This window comes from Oncorhynchus gorbuscha, linkage group LG19 (genome assembly GCF_021184085.1).
Source record: "Oncorhynchus gorbuscha isolate QuinsamMale2020 ecotype Even-year linkage group LG19, OgorEven_v1.0, whole genome shotgun sequence".
Classification (NCBI taxonomy): Eukaryota; Metazoa; Chordata; class Actinopteri; order Salmoniformes; family Salmonidae; genus Oncorhynchus; species Oncorhynchus gorbuscha.
Window position 1 is genome coordinate 74,601,924 of NC_060191.1, and position 13,681 is coordinate 74,615,604.

The 13,681-nt window shown below is 43.9% G+C and overlaps 1 protein-coding gene across 1 annotated transcript in view; it reads right to left on the bottom strand.

Moving 5' to 3' along the window:
- The window catches only part of LOC124004975 (protein Atg16l2-like), a 55,432-nt gene extending 42,125 nt beyond the window's left edge, over positions 1 to 13,307 (bottom strand). The window contains exons 1-5 of the mRNA XM_046313777.1: positions 13,006 to 13,307; positions 11,537 to 11,606; positions 7,408 to 7,483; positions 6,282 to 6,355; positions 1,647 to 1,898 (exon numbers count right to left, since the gene is read on the bottom strand). Of these exons, the coding sequence (XP_046169733.1) occupies positions 1,647 to 1,898; positions 6,282 to 6,355; positions 7,408 to 7,483; positions 11,537 to 11,606; positions 13,006 to 13,162 (629 nt within the window). The 5' untranslated portion in view covers positions 13,163 to 13,307. The remainder of the gene's footprint in view (positions 1 to 1,646; positions 1,899 to 6,281; positions 6,356 to 7,407; positions 7,484 to 11,536; positions 11,607 to 13,005) is intronic.
- Between the last annotated feature and the right edge of the window lie 374 nt (positions 13,308 to 13,681).

Below are 13,681 nucleotides of genomic sequence, written 5' to 3' on the forward strand. Positions count from 1 at the left end.
AACCTGTAGCCTTTAACTAGCTATAACCTGTAGCCTTTAACTAGCTATAACCTGTAGCCTTTAACTAGCTATAACCTGTAGCCTTTAACTAGTTATAACCTACAGCCTTTAACTAGTTAACTAGTTATAACCTGTAGCCTTTAACTAGTTATAACCTGTAGCCTTTAACTAGTTATAACCTGTAGCCTTTAACTAGTTATAACCTACAGTCTTTAACTAGTTATAACCTGTAGCCTTTAACTAGTTATAACCTTTAGCCTTTAACTAGTTATAACCTACAGTCTTTAACTAGTTATAACCTGTAGCCTTTAACTAGTTATAACCTGTAGCCTTTAACTAGTTATAACCTGTAGCCTTTAACTAGTTATAACCTACAGCCTTTAACTAGTTATAACCTGTAACCTTTAACTAGTTATAACCTACAGCCTTTAACTAGTTAACTAGTTATAACCTGTAGCCTTTAACTAGGTATAACCTGTATACTTTAACTAGTTAACTAGTTATAACCTGTAGCCTTTAACTAGTTATAACCTGTATACTTTAACTAGTTATAACCTGTAGCCTTTAACTAGTTATAACCTGTAGCCTTTAACTAGTTATAACCTGTAGCCTTTAACTAGTTAACTAGTTATAACCTGTAGCCTTTAACTAGGTATAACCTGTATACTTTAACTAGTTAACTAGTTATAACCTGTAGCCTTTAACTAGTTATAACCTGTATACTTTAACTAGTTATAACCTGTAGCCTTTAACTAGTTATAACCTACAGCCTTTAACTAGTTATAACCTACAGCCTTTAACTAGTTATAACCTACAGCCTTTAACTAGTTATAACCTGTATACTTTAACTAGTTATAACCTGTAGCCTTTAACTAGTTATAACCTGTAGCCTTTAACTAGTTATAACCTACAGCCTTTAAGTAGTTAACTAGTTATAACCTGTAGCCTTTAACTAGTTATAATGTACAGACTTTAACTAGTTATAACCTGTAGCCTTTAGCTAGTTATAATGTACAGACTTTAACTAGTTATAACCTGTAGCCTTTAGCTAGTTATAATGTACAGACTTTAACTAGTTATAACCTGTAGCCTTTTGCTAGTTATAATGTACAGACTTTAACTAGGTATAACCTGTAGCCTTTAACTAGTTACAACCTGTAGCCTTTAACTAGTTATAACCTACAACCTTTAACTAGTTATAACCTGAAGGCTTTAATTAGGACCCAGAGTTTTTCTTGGTGAGATGAAATGGTCAGGAAAATAAATAAAAAGTCTGTACACGGTCAGCCTTCGAGATATGCATATTCCCCCCGCACTCTTCAGGAAAAACTCAGGGCCCTGTTTGACCTCAGGAAGCAGCTCACCTGACCCGTCTCTCGTTGACCCCCAGCAGGGTCAGGGTTAATCTCACCTGACCCGTCTCTCGCTGACCCCCAGCAGGGTCAGGGTTAATCTCACCTGACCCGTCTCTCGTTGACCCCCAGCAGGGTCAGGGTTAATCTCACCTGACCCATCTCTCGTTGACCCCCAGCAGGGTCAGGGTTAATCTCACCTGACCAGTCTCTCGTTGACCCCCAGCAGGGTCAGGGTTAATCTCACCTGACCCGTCTCTCGTTGACCCCCAGCAGGGTCAGGGTTAATCTCACCTGACCCGTCTCTCGTTGCGGCTGTTCATCCTGATGGCTGCGTGCTGCTTCCTCCGGACCAGTTCCTCCAGCATTTCCTGACCTCTGAGCTTCTCCTCTCTGAAGGTCTGGTCCAGATCATGGTGCTGCTCCAGCAGGGAGTCGTACTCCCGTTTCAACAGCCGGTTCCCCTCCGTCACCTCGGCAACACGCACCGCCAGACTTCCATCCTCAGCCTGCACCCCCAGCAGATCCCTCCGCACCTCACACATCCTGAATACACAGATAGTTATATCAGTAACCGTGACCCCAGGAAGCAGCTAATTAATCGGATGGGGCCACAGTGTCTCTTGACCCCTCCTGTCTCAGCCTCCAGTATTTATGCTGCAGTAGTTTATGTGTCGGGGGGGCTAGGGTCAGTTTGTTATATCTGGAGTACTTTGCATATATTTGGAGTACATTGCTTGCTGTTTGGGGTTTTAGGCTGGGTTTCTGTACAGCACTTTGAGATATCAGCTGATGTACGAAGAGCTTTATAAATACATTTGAAACCCCAACTCTGTCAGTTATACTAGTTTCTATCAACTAGGGCCATGGATATTCCATGACGACATTTCCCCTGGTCAGGACATGTCCTACTCAACCATCAGCTTCCATAGCACCGGCTCATGTGATTGTGTGATCACAGTGACCTAGGATAAACTACATTAAGCTGTGCTTGCCAGTGCTTTCAAGTTTCAACAGGTCCTTCCTACAGGTTTCATAGGAGGAGAATTACCTGGCATGTTGTTCTACAGTCTCATCTGGCATGTTGTTCTACAGTTCTACCTGGCATGTTGTTCTACAGTCTCACCTGGCATGTTGTTCTACAGTCTCACCTGGCATGTTGTTCTACAGTCTCACCTGGCATGTTGTTCTACAGTCTTACCTGGCATGTTGTTCTACAGTCTCACCTGGCATGTTGTTCTACAGTCTCATCTGGCATGTTGTTCTACAGTTCTACCTGGCATATTGTTCTACAGGGCACCTGGCATGTTGTTCTACAGTTCTACCTGGCATGTTGTTCTACAGTCTCACCTGGCATGTTGTTCTACTGTCTCACCTGGCATGTTGTTCTACAGTCTTAGCTGGCATGTTGTTCTACAGTCTCACATGGCATGTTGCTCTACATAATCAGTTTCACCTGGCATGTTGTTCTACAGTCTCACCTGGCATGTTGCTCTACAGAATCAGTTTTACCTGGCATGTTGTTCTACAGTCTTACCTGGCATGTTGTTCTACAGTCTCACCTGGCATGTTGTTCTACAGTCTCACCTGGCATGTTGTTCTACAGTCTCACCTGGCATGTTGTTCTACTGTCTCACCTGGCATGTTGTTCTACAGTCTCACCTGGCATGTTGTTCTACAGTCTCACCTGGCATGTTGTTCTACAGAATCAGTCTCACCTGGCATGTTGTTCTACAGAATCAGTCTCACCTGGCATGTTGTTCTACAGAATCAGTCTTACCTGGCATGTTGTTCTACAGTCCCACCTGGCATGTTGTTCTACAGTCTCACCTGGCATGTTGTTCTACAGTCTCACCTGGCATGTTGTTCTACAGAATCAGTCTCACCTGGCATATTGTTCTACAGTCTCACCTGGCATATTGTTCTACAGTCCCACCTGGCATGTTGTTCTACAGTCTTTACCTGGCATGTTGTTCTACAGTCTCACCTGGCATGTTGTTCTACTGTCTCACCTGGCATGTTGTTCTACATAATCAGTTTCACCTGGCATATTGTTCTACAGTCTCACCTGGCATATTGTTCTACAGTCTCACCTGGCATATTGTTCTACAGTCCCACCTGGCATGTTGTTCTACAGTCCCACCTGGCGTGTTGTTCTACAGAATCAGTCTCACCTGGCATGTTGTTCTACGGTCCCACCTGGCATGTTGTTCTACGGTCCCACCTGGCATGTTGTTCTACAGTCTCACCTGGCATGTTGTTCTACAGTCTCACCTGGCATGTTGTTCTACAGAATCAGTCTCACCTGGCATATTGTTCTACAGTCTCACCTGGCATATTGTTCTACAGTCTCACCTGGCATATTGTTCTACAGTCCCACCTGGCATGTTGTTCTACAGTCCCACCTGGCATGTTGTTCTACAGTCTTTACCTGGCATGTTGTTCTACAGTCTCACCTGGCATGTTGTTCTACTGTCTCACCTGGCATGTTGTTCTACATAATCAGTTTCACCTGGCATATTGTTCTACAGTCTCACCTGGCATATTGTTCTACAGTCTCACCTGGCATATTGTTCTACAGTCCCACCTGGCATGTTGTTCTACAGTCCCACCTGGCGTGTTGTTCTACAGAATCAGTCTCACCTGGCATGTTGTTCTACGGTCCCACCTGGCATGTTGTTCTACGGTCCCACCTGGCATGTTGTTCTACGGTCCCACCTGGCATGTTGTTCTACAGTCTCACCTGGCATGTTGTTCTACAGTCTCACCTGGCATGTTGTTCTACAGAATCAGTCTCACCTGGCATATTGTTCTACAGTCTCACCTGGCATATTGTTCTACAGTCTCACCTGGCATATTGTTCTACAGTCCCACCTGGCATGTTGTTCTACAGTCCCACCTGGCGTGTTGTTCTACAGTCTCACCTGGCATGTTGTTCTACAGAATCAGTCTTACCTGGTGTGTTGTTCTACAGTCCCACCTGGCATGTTGTTCTACAGAATCAGTCTAACCTGCCATGTTGTTCTACAGTCTCACCTGGCATGTTGTTCTACAGAATCTGTCTCACCTGGCATGTTCTTCTACAGTCTCACATGGCATGTTGTTCTACAGTCTTACATGGCATGTTGTTCTACAGTCCTACCTGGCATGTTGTTCTACAGAATCAGTCTCACCTGGCATGTTGTTCTACAGTCTCACCTGGCATGTTGTTCTACAGTCTCACCTGGCATGTTGTTCTACAGTCTTAGCTGGCATGTTGTTCTACAGTCTCACCTTGCATGTTGTTCTACAGTCTCACCTGGCATGTTGTTCTACAGTCTCACCTGGCATGTTGTTCTACAGTCTCACCTGGCATGTTGTTCTACAGTCTTAGCTGGCATGTTGTTCTACAGTCTCACCTTGCATGTTGTTCTACAGTCTCACCTGGCATGTTGTTCTACAGTCTCACCTGGCATGTTGTTCTACAGTCTCACCTGGCATGTTGTTCTACAGTCTCACCTGGCATGTTGTTCTACAGAATCAGTCTCACCTGGCATATTGTTCTACAGTCCCACCTGGCATGTTGTTCTACAGTCCCACCTGGCATATTGTTCTACAGAATCAGTCCTACCTGGCATGTTGTTCTACAGAATCAGTCTCACCTGGCATGTTGTTCTACAGAATCAGTCTCACCTGGCATGTTGTTCTACAGTCTCACCTGGCATGTTGTTCTACAGTCTCACCTGGCATGTTGTTCTACAGAATCAGTCTCACCTGGCGTGTTGTTCTACAGTCCCACCTGGCATGTTGTTCTACAGAATCTGTCTCACCTGGCATGTTGTTCTACAGTCTCACATGGCATGTTGTTCTACAGTCCTACCTGGCATGTTGTTCTACAGTCTCACCTGGCATGTTGTTCTACAGTCCTACCTGGCATGTTGTTCTACAGTCTCACCTGGCATGTTGTTCTACAGAATCAGTCTCACCTGGCATGTTGTTCTACAGTCCTACCTGGCATGTTGTTCTACAGTCTCACCTGGCGTGTTGTTCTATAGAACAGTCTCACCTGGCAAGTTATTGTAGAGTGTCACCTGGCATGTTGTTCTACAGAATCAGTCTCATCTGGCATGTTGTTCTATAGTCGCACCTGGCATGTTGTTCTACAGTCCCACCTGGCATGTTGTTCTACAGTCTCACCTGGCATGTTGTTCTACAGAATCAGTCCTACCTGGCATGTTGTTCTACAGTCCCATCTGGCATGTTGTTCTACAGAATCAGTCTCACCTGGCATGTTGTTCTACAGAATCAGTCCCACCTGGCATGTTGTTCTACAGTCTCACCTGGCATGTTGTTCTACAGTCTCACCTGGCATGTTGTTCTACAGAATCAGTCCCACCTGGCATGTTGTTCTACAGTCTCACCTGGCATGTTGTTCTACAGTCTCACCTGGCATGTTGTTCTACAGAATCTGTCTCACCTGGCATGTTCTTCTACAGTCCTACCTGGCATGTTGTTCTACAGAATCAGTCTCATCTGGTATGTTGTTCTACAGTTTCACCTGGCATGTTGTTCTACAGTCCTACCTGGCATGTTGTTCTACAGTCCTACCTGGCATGTTGTTCTACAGAATCAGTCTCACCTGGCATGTTGTTCTACAGAATCAGTCTCACCTGGCATGTTGTTCTACAGTCCTACCTGGCATGTTGTTCTACAGTCTTACCTGGCGTGTTGTTCTATAGAATCAGTCTCACCTGGCAAGTTATTCTACAGTCTCACCTGGCATGTTGTTCTACAGAATCAGTCTTACCTGGCATGTTGTTGTTCTGCAGTCTCGCCTGGCATGTTGTTCTACAGAATCAGTCTTACCTGGCATGTTGTTGTTCTGCAGTCCCGCCTGGCATGTTGTTCTACGGAATCAGTCTCACCTGGCTTGTTGTTCTACAGTCTCACCTGGCATGTTGCTCTTCCAGTACGGAGTCTTTGATCTTAATCTCCTGCTGGAGCTCCAATACCTGGTAGGCCAGCTAAAAAACACAGTAGAGTCTGTCAACTAGAGACACACAGTAGAGTCTGTCAACTAGAGACACACAGTAGAGTCTGTCAACTAGAGACACACAGTAGAGTCTGTCAACTAGAGACACACAGTAGAGTCTGTCAACTACAGACACACAGTAGAGTCTGTCAACTACAGACACACAGTAGAGTCTGTCAACTACAGACACACAGTAGAGTCTGTCAACTACAGACACACAGTAGAGTCTGTCAACTAGAGACACACAGTAGAGTCTGTCAACTACAGACACACAGTAGAGTCTGTCAACTAGAGACTCACAGTAGAGTCTGTCAACTACAGACACACAGTAGAGTCTGTCAACTACAGACACACAGTAGAGTCTCAACTACAGACACAGTAGTCTGTCAACTAGAGACTCACAGTAGAGTGTCAACTACAGACACACAGTAGAGTCTGTCAACTAGAGACACACAGTAGAGTCTGTCAACTAGAGACACAGTAAAGTCTGTCAACTAGAGACACAGTAGAGTCACAGTAGTCTGTCAACTTGAGACAAAGTAAAGACTCACAGTAAAGTCTGTCAACTAGAGACAAAGTAAAGACTGACAGTAGAGTCTGTCAACTAAAGACTCACAGTAGAAATACACAGTTATCTGGCATTGTATTGTAAGATATTGTATCTCTATGCAGTAGATATAAAAGACAGATGAGGAACAAACTGATGTTTCCTTTTACAGTAGAATAATGAGCACACCATTCACAGGACAAGACAGGATGTCTGCTTCCTGGTTTCGTCTCTTTCTGGGTATCACTGACAGACAGTATCCAAACACAACACATATGCCACGCTTTATGACAGATTGGTGGAGACTATGCCTTATGGAAATACTGCCAATATAAGGCGATGTTGCCAGCAAGGAGATTTTCAACACTGCTGCTCTCTGAATGATTTGGCATAAGTGTCAACAACTGAAAGTGTTGTCGACAGCATTAACGTCCAATCAGAGTCCCTGCCTGTATCTCAGTCATAAATCATCAACACGGGTACTTCCCGTTTCCTACCTCCCCAGTTGTTTTCTTCAGATCGTCATTCTTGGAAATCAGAGACGGCAAGGAGTCTTTGGAGGAGGCAGGGTACCTGTTGAGGTCAAAGACACGTTGACGGGTTAGGGTCTCGAGACAGGAAACCCACGGTCGCACCTGGGCTACTGTTCAGTCTCACCTGGGCTACTGTTCAGTCTCACCTGGGCTACTGTTCAGTCTCACCTGGGCTACTGTTCAGTCTCACCTGGGCTACTGTTCAGTCTCACCTGGGCTACTGTTCAGTCTCACCTGGGCTACTGTTCAGTCTCACCTGGGCTACTGTTCAGTCGCACCTGGGCTACTGTTCAGTCTCACCTGGGCTACTGTTCAGTCGCACCTGGGCTACTGTTCAGTCTCACCTGGGCTACTGTTCAGTCTCACCTGGGCTACTGTTCAGTCTCACCTGGGCTACTGTTCAGTCTCACCTGGGCTACTGTTCAGTCTCACCTGGGCTACTGTTCAGTCGCACCTGGGCTACTGTTCAGTCTCACCTGGGCTACTGTTCAGTCGCACCTGGGCTACTGTTCAGTCTCACCTGGGCTACTGTTCAGTCTCACCTGGGCTACTGTTCAGTCTCACCTGGGCTACTGTTCAGTCGCACCTGGACTACTGTTCAATCGCACCTGGACTATTGTTCAGTCTCACCTGGGCTACTGTTCAGTCTCACCTGGGCTACTGTTCAGTCTCACCTGGGCTACTGTTCAGTCTCACCTGGGCTACTGTTCAGTCTCACCTGGGTTACTGTTCAGTCTCACCTGGGCTACTGTTCAGTCTCACCTGGGCTACTGTTCAGTCTCACCTGGGCTACTGGTCAGTCTCACCTGGGCTACTGTTCAGTCATGTGGTCAGGTGCCACAAATAATGACTTATGAAAATAGCAATTGGCTCAGAACAGGGCAACACGGCTGGCTCTTAAAAGTACACGGAGCCCTAACATTAATAATATGCACGTCAATCTCTCCTGACTCAAAGTGGAAGAGAGATTGACTTCATCGCTACTTGTTTTTGTAAGAAATGTTGACACAGCTCGTCCACCCATACATACCCCACAATACATGCCACCAGAGGTCTCTTCAGTCCCCAAGTCCAGAACAGACTATGGGAGGCGCACAGTACTACATAGAGCCATGACTACATGGAACTCTATTCCACAGTACTACATAGAGCCATGACTACATGGAACTCTATTCCACAGTACTACATAGAGCCATGACTACATGGAACTCTATTCCACAGTACTACATAGAGCCATGACTACATGGAACTCTATTCCACAGTACTACATAGAGCCATGACTACATGGAACTCTATTCCACAGTACCACATAGAGCCATGACTACATGGAACTCTATTCCACAGTACTACATAGAGCCATGACTACATGGAACTCTATTCCACAGTACTACATAGAGCCATGACTACATGGAACTCTATTCCACAGTACTACATAGAGCCATGACTACATGGAACTCTATTCCACAGTACTACATAGAGCCATGACTACATGGAACTCTGTTCCACAGTACTACATAGAGCCATGACTACATGGAACTCTATTCCACAGTACTACATAGAGCCATGACTACATGGAACTCTATTCCACAGTACTACATAGAGCCATGACTACATGGAACTCTATTCCACAGTACTACATAGAGCCATGACTACATGGAACTCTATTCCACAGTACTACATAGAGCCATCACTACATGGAACTCTATTCCACAGTACTACATAGAGCCATGACTACATGGAACTCTATTCCAAAGTACTACATAGAGCCATGACTACATGGAACTCTATTCCACAGTACTACATAGAGCCATGACTACATGGAACTCTATTCCACAGTACTACATAGAGCCATGACTACATGGAACTCTATTCCACAGTACTACATAGAGCCATGACTACATGGAACTCTATTCCACAGTACTACATAGAGCCATGACTACATGGAACTCTGTTCCACAGTACTACATAGAGCCATGACTACATGGAACTCTGTTCCACAGTACTACATAGAGCCATGACTACATGGAACTCTATTCCACAGTACTACATAGAGCCATGACTACATGGAACTCTATTCCACAGTACTACATAGAGCCATGACTACATGGAACTCTATTCCACAGTACTACATAGAGCCATGACTACATGGAACTCTATTCCACAGTACTACATAGAGCCATCACTACATGGAACTCTATTCCACAGTACTACATAGAGCCATGACTACATGGAACTCTATTCCAAAGTACTACATAGAGCCATGACTACATGGAACTCTATTCCACAGTACTACATAGAGCCATGACTACATGGAACTCTATTCCACAGTACTACATAGAGCCATGACTACATGGAACTCTATTCCACAGTACTACATAGAGCCATGACTACATGGAACTCTATTCCACAGTACTACATAGAGCCATGACTACATGGAACTCTATTCCACAGTACTACATAGAGCCATGACTACATGGAACTCTATTCCACAGTACTACATAGAGCCATGACTACATGGAACTCTATTCCACAGTACTACCTAGAGCCATGACTACATGGAACTCTATTCCACAGTACTACGTAGAGCCATGACTACATGGAACTCTATTCCACAGTACTACCTAGAGCCATGACTACATGGAACTCTATTCCACAGTACTACCTAGAGCCATGACTACATGGAACTCTATTCCACAGTACTACGTAGAGCCATGACTACATGGAACTCTATTCCACAGTACTACATAGAGCCATGACTACATGGAACTCTATTCCACAGTACTACATAGAGCCATCACTACATGGAACTCTATTCCACAGTACTACATAGAGCCATCACTACATGGAACTCTATTCCACAGTACTACATAGAGCCATGACTACATGGAACTTTATTCCACAGTACTACATAGAGCCATGACTACATGGAACTCTATTCCACAGTACTACATAGAGCCATGACTACATGGAACTCTATTCCACAGTACTACATAGAGCCATGACTACATGGAACTCTATTCCACATCAGGTAACTGATGCAGCAGTAGAATCAGATTTAAAAAACAGGTAAAATACACCTTATGGAACAGTGGGGACTGTGAAGACACACACACACACACACACACACACACACACACACACACACACACACACACACACACACACACACACACACACACACACACACACACACACACACACACACACACACACACACACGCGCTAGAACACGGACTCTACACACACATACATTGTAATATTATTGTATGGTGGTATTATACATGTTGTATTGTAGATATGTAGTGGTGTAATAAATGTTATATGATGTACTGTTTTATCTTTGTTTTATGAGTTATGTAAGTGCTTTAACATGTGTTTGGACACCTTGAAGAGTAGCTGCCTTGGCAGGAACTAATGGGGATCCATAATAAACCACAGGAAGAGTAGCTGCTGCCTTGGCAGGAACTAATGGGGATTCATAATAAACCCCAGGAAGAGTAGCTGCTGCCTTGGCAGGAACTAATGGGGATCCTTGGCAGGAACTAATGGGGATCCATAATAAACCCCAGGAAGAGTAGCTGCTGCCTTGGCAGGAACTAATGGGGATCCATAATAAACCCCAGGAAGAGTAGCTGCTGCCTTGGCAGGAACTAATGGGGATCCATAATAAACCCCAGGAAGAGTAGCTGCTGCCTTGGCAGGAACTAATGGGGATCCATAATAAACCCCAGGAAGAGTAGCTGCTGCCTTGGCAGGAACTAATGGGGATCCATAATAAACCCCAGGAAGAGTAGCTGCTGCCTTGGCAGGAACTAATGGGTATCCAAAATAAAGCCCAGGAAGAGTAGCTGCTGCCTTGGCAGGAACTAATGGGGATCCCTAATACAAACACATACAAAACACACAGATACTTAACAAACAGGACAAACTATCTCTCACAGGAAATATTCCATACAGGTTTCTATCACACACATCAATAAGGCAGAGTTCTTCCGGGGTGGGAAACTCCTGGCCTTACACATTAAGACAAGCTAAATACGTCCATTGAGAAGTAAGTACATTGACAACATCACTATTCTAGTGTAATAATGACCTTGAACCAGATCCCAGGATGCCTTTCGTGATGAGGGCTCTCTGATTGGACCTCTCCAGCAGATTAATATCTGTAGGATGACATCACCAATATAGAAAACAGAACACCATTACAGAACACAGAACACCATTATAGAACACAGAACACCATTACAGAACACAGAACACCATTACAGAACACAGAACACCATTACAGAACACAGAACACCATTACAGAACACAGAACACCATTACAGAACACAGAACACCATTACAGAACACCATTATAGAACACAGAGTGGAGGCAGGGGGGGGGGCGTGACAACCTTCAGTACAGTTGAAAATGTGATGGAAACACATTTAATTTGTTTGTTTTTTATTCGATCATTTTTTCGCCCTGTGCACTACATCATCATGCACACACTTTTACCACCAACAAGTCAATTTGATGGAAACATCTCTGGTGAGAAATTGCAAATATTGTTTTTATGCAGATTTAATCATATTCGCATGAAAACCTGTTGCCAATGGGATGGAAACCTATAGATACATTCATTTTTGTTACATTATACCAGGTTTCCATCCACAGTCTTTATGCAAGTAAAGTCTTCCCATATAAAAAGAAACATGACAGCTTTGATGGTAGTTTCACAACTGCTGATATATTATTTGGTAGTTCCAAATGGTAGGATATTTTTGCGTGGGTAAACTTAATAATGCACGAAATTGCGATGGCAACTTCCTTATGGGCAAATATTGATATAATAACCCATCAAACAGAAGTCATATGATGTGTGGTCGTCCCACTACAACTCAGGAAACCATGCAGTTTAATAGGCTATATTAAATACATAGATGAACTTCACAGGATGGTGAATGTGCACTGTGATCTCGATGCTCCTTTCCAATAAATAGAGGGTCATATCCTGGTGACACGATGCTTGACAGCCATTTGACAAATATTCTCGCTTTTATCCATAATAATGTCATAATGTAGACGAGCCTACCAGCACTGTATCTGTGAGCGGTTGGGCTGGAGACCACGAACCAAGACCAGAGGAGGCAGACTTACTATTTAACGCAACAGTTTGCGACAAAACTATAACGTAGAGTTGAAAATGCGATGGAAATTTTAGATTTTTAATAGGTACATGAAAACGTAAGCAAAAAGGTAGGCCTTCATTGTGTGTGCCCTACGTCATCACGCACTGATTTTATCCGCAAAAAAAGTTAATTTGGTGTCAACACTGGTGGGAAAATTCACTTAAAAAAAAAAATCGGATTCTATAGTACGCGCATGAAAATCTGTCTCCTATTGAAATGAAACCGACCTATCTATTGTTGCAGCATTGCATTATCTCTAGAACTTCCTTGAATCGGAAAATGAATCTTGCTTAATTAAGCTTTTTTTAGGCCATCTGAAAGAAAACTACAATATATATATACATATATATATTTACACAAGACCTTCAGCAAAGAACTTGTACATACATGCCAGTATGACATCTTGAAACATCGCCTTCTGATACTTATCCCGATGTTTGAGTTGGCGGATGATATGACGTTTCCATGAGTCGTCCGTCTTCTGGGTGTTTATCTTTTCTTCGACTTTAGACGCCTCGCCACGTTCCGCTCCTAGTGCCGCCATGATAGACTAGTCCTACGGCAATTTAGGCTGTTACTAAACGGCATTGCCAAATAGTTTAGTCTATTGTATATCAGAGGAACATTTATTAACTTTCCATTTCAATAAAATCTCTACCGAGACTGGCTCGGCTGTCAACATGGAAGTGCCAGGCGGTCCGGCGAAAAACAAGTTTCCTATCCAATCAGATGCGACTTACCATTATTTTCCTGAGTCAGATTGGAAGCGTCATTATCGTCATTGAAAACATGTTAGGACAGGACACGCCCGTGTTGAAGTACAATGCCAATTAAAATCTGTTTGTGTGACCACTGTCAAACTCCCCACTATCTATGCCACGTTCACCTGCTACTCGGAAACTTCCGAATTGCTAACTGGTTGTAGTTCTTCACATGCTGCAGTCAACCAGTTCTCAAGTCGGAACATTCGGAGATTCCTAGTTCCCGAATAGCACCTCAACGCGGCACTACTCTAAAATAATTTATACATATGGACCAACAGAAAAGTACATGACTGAATCAA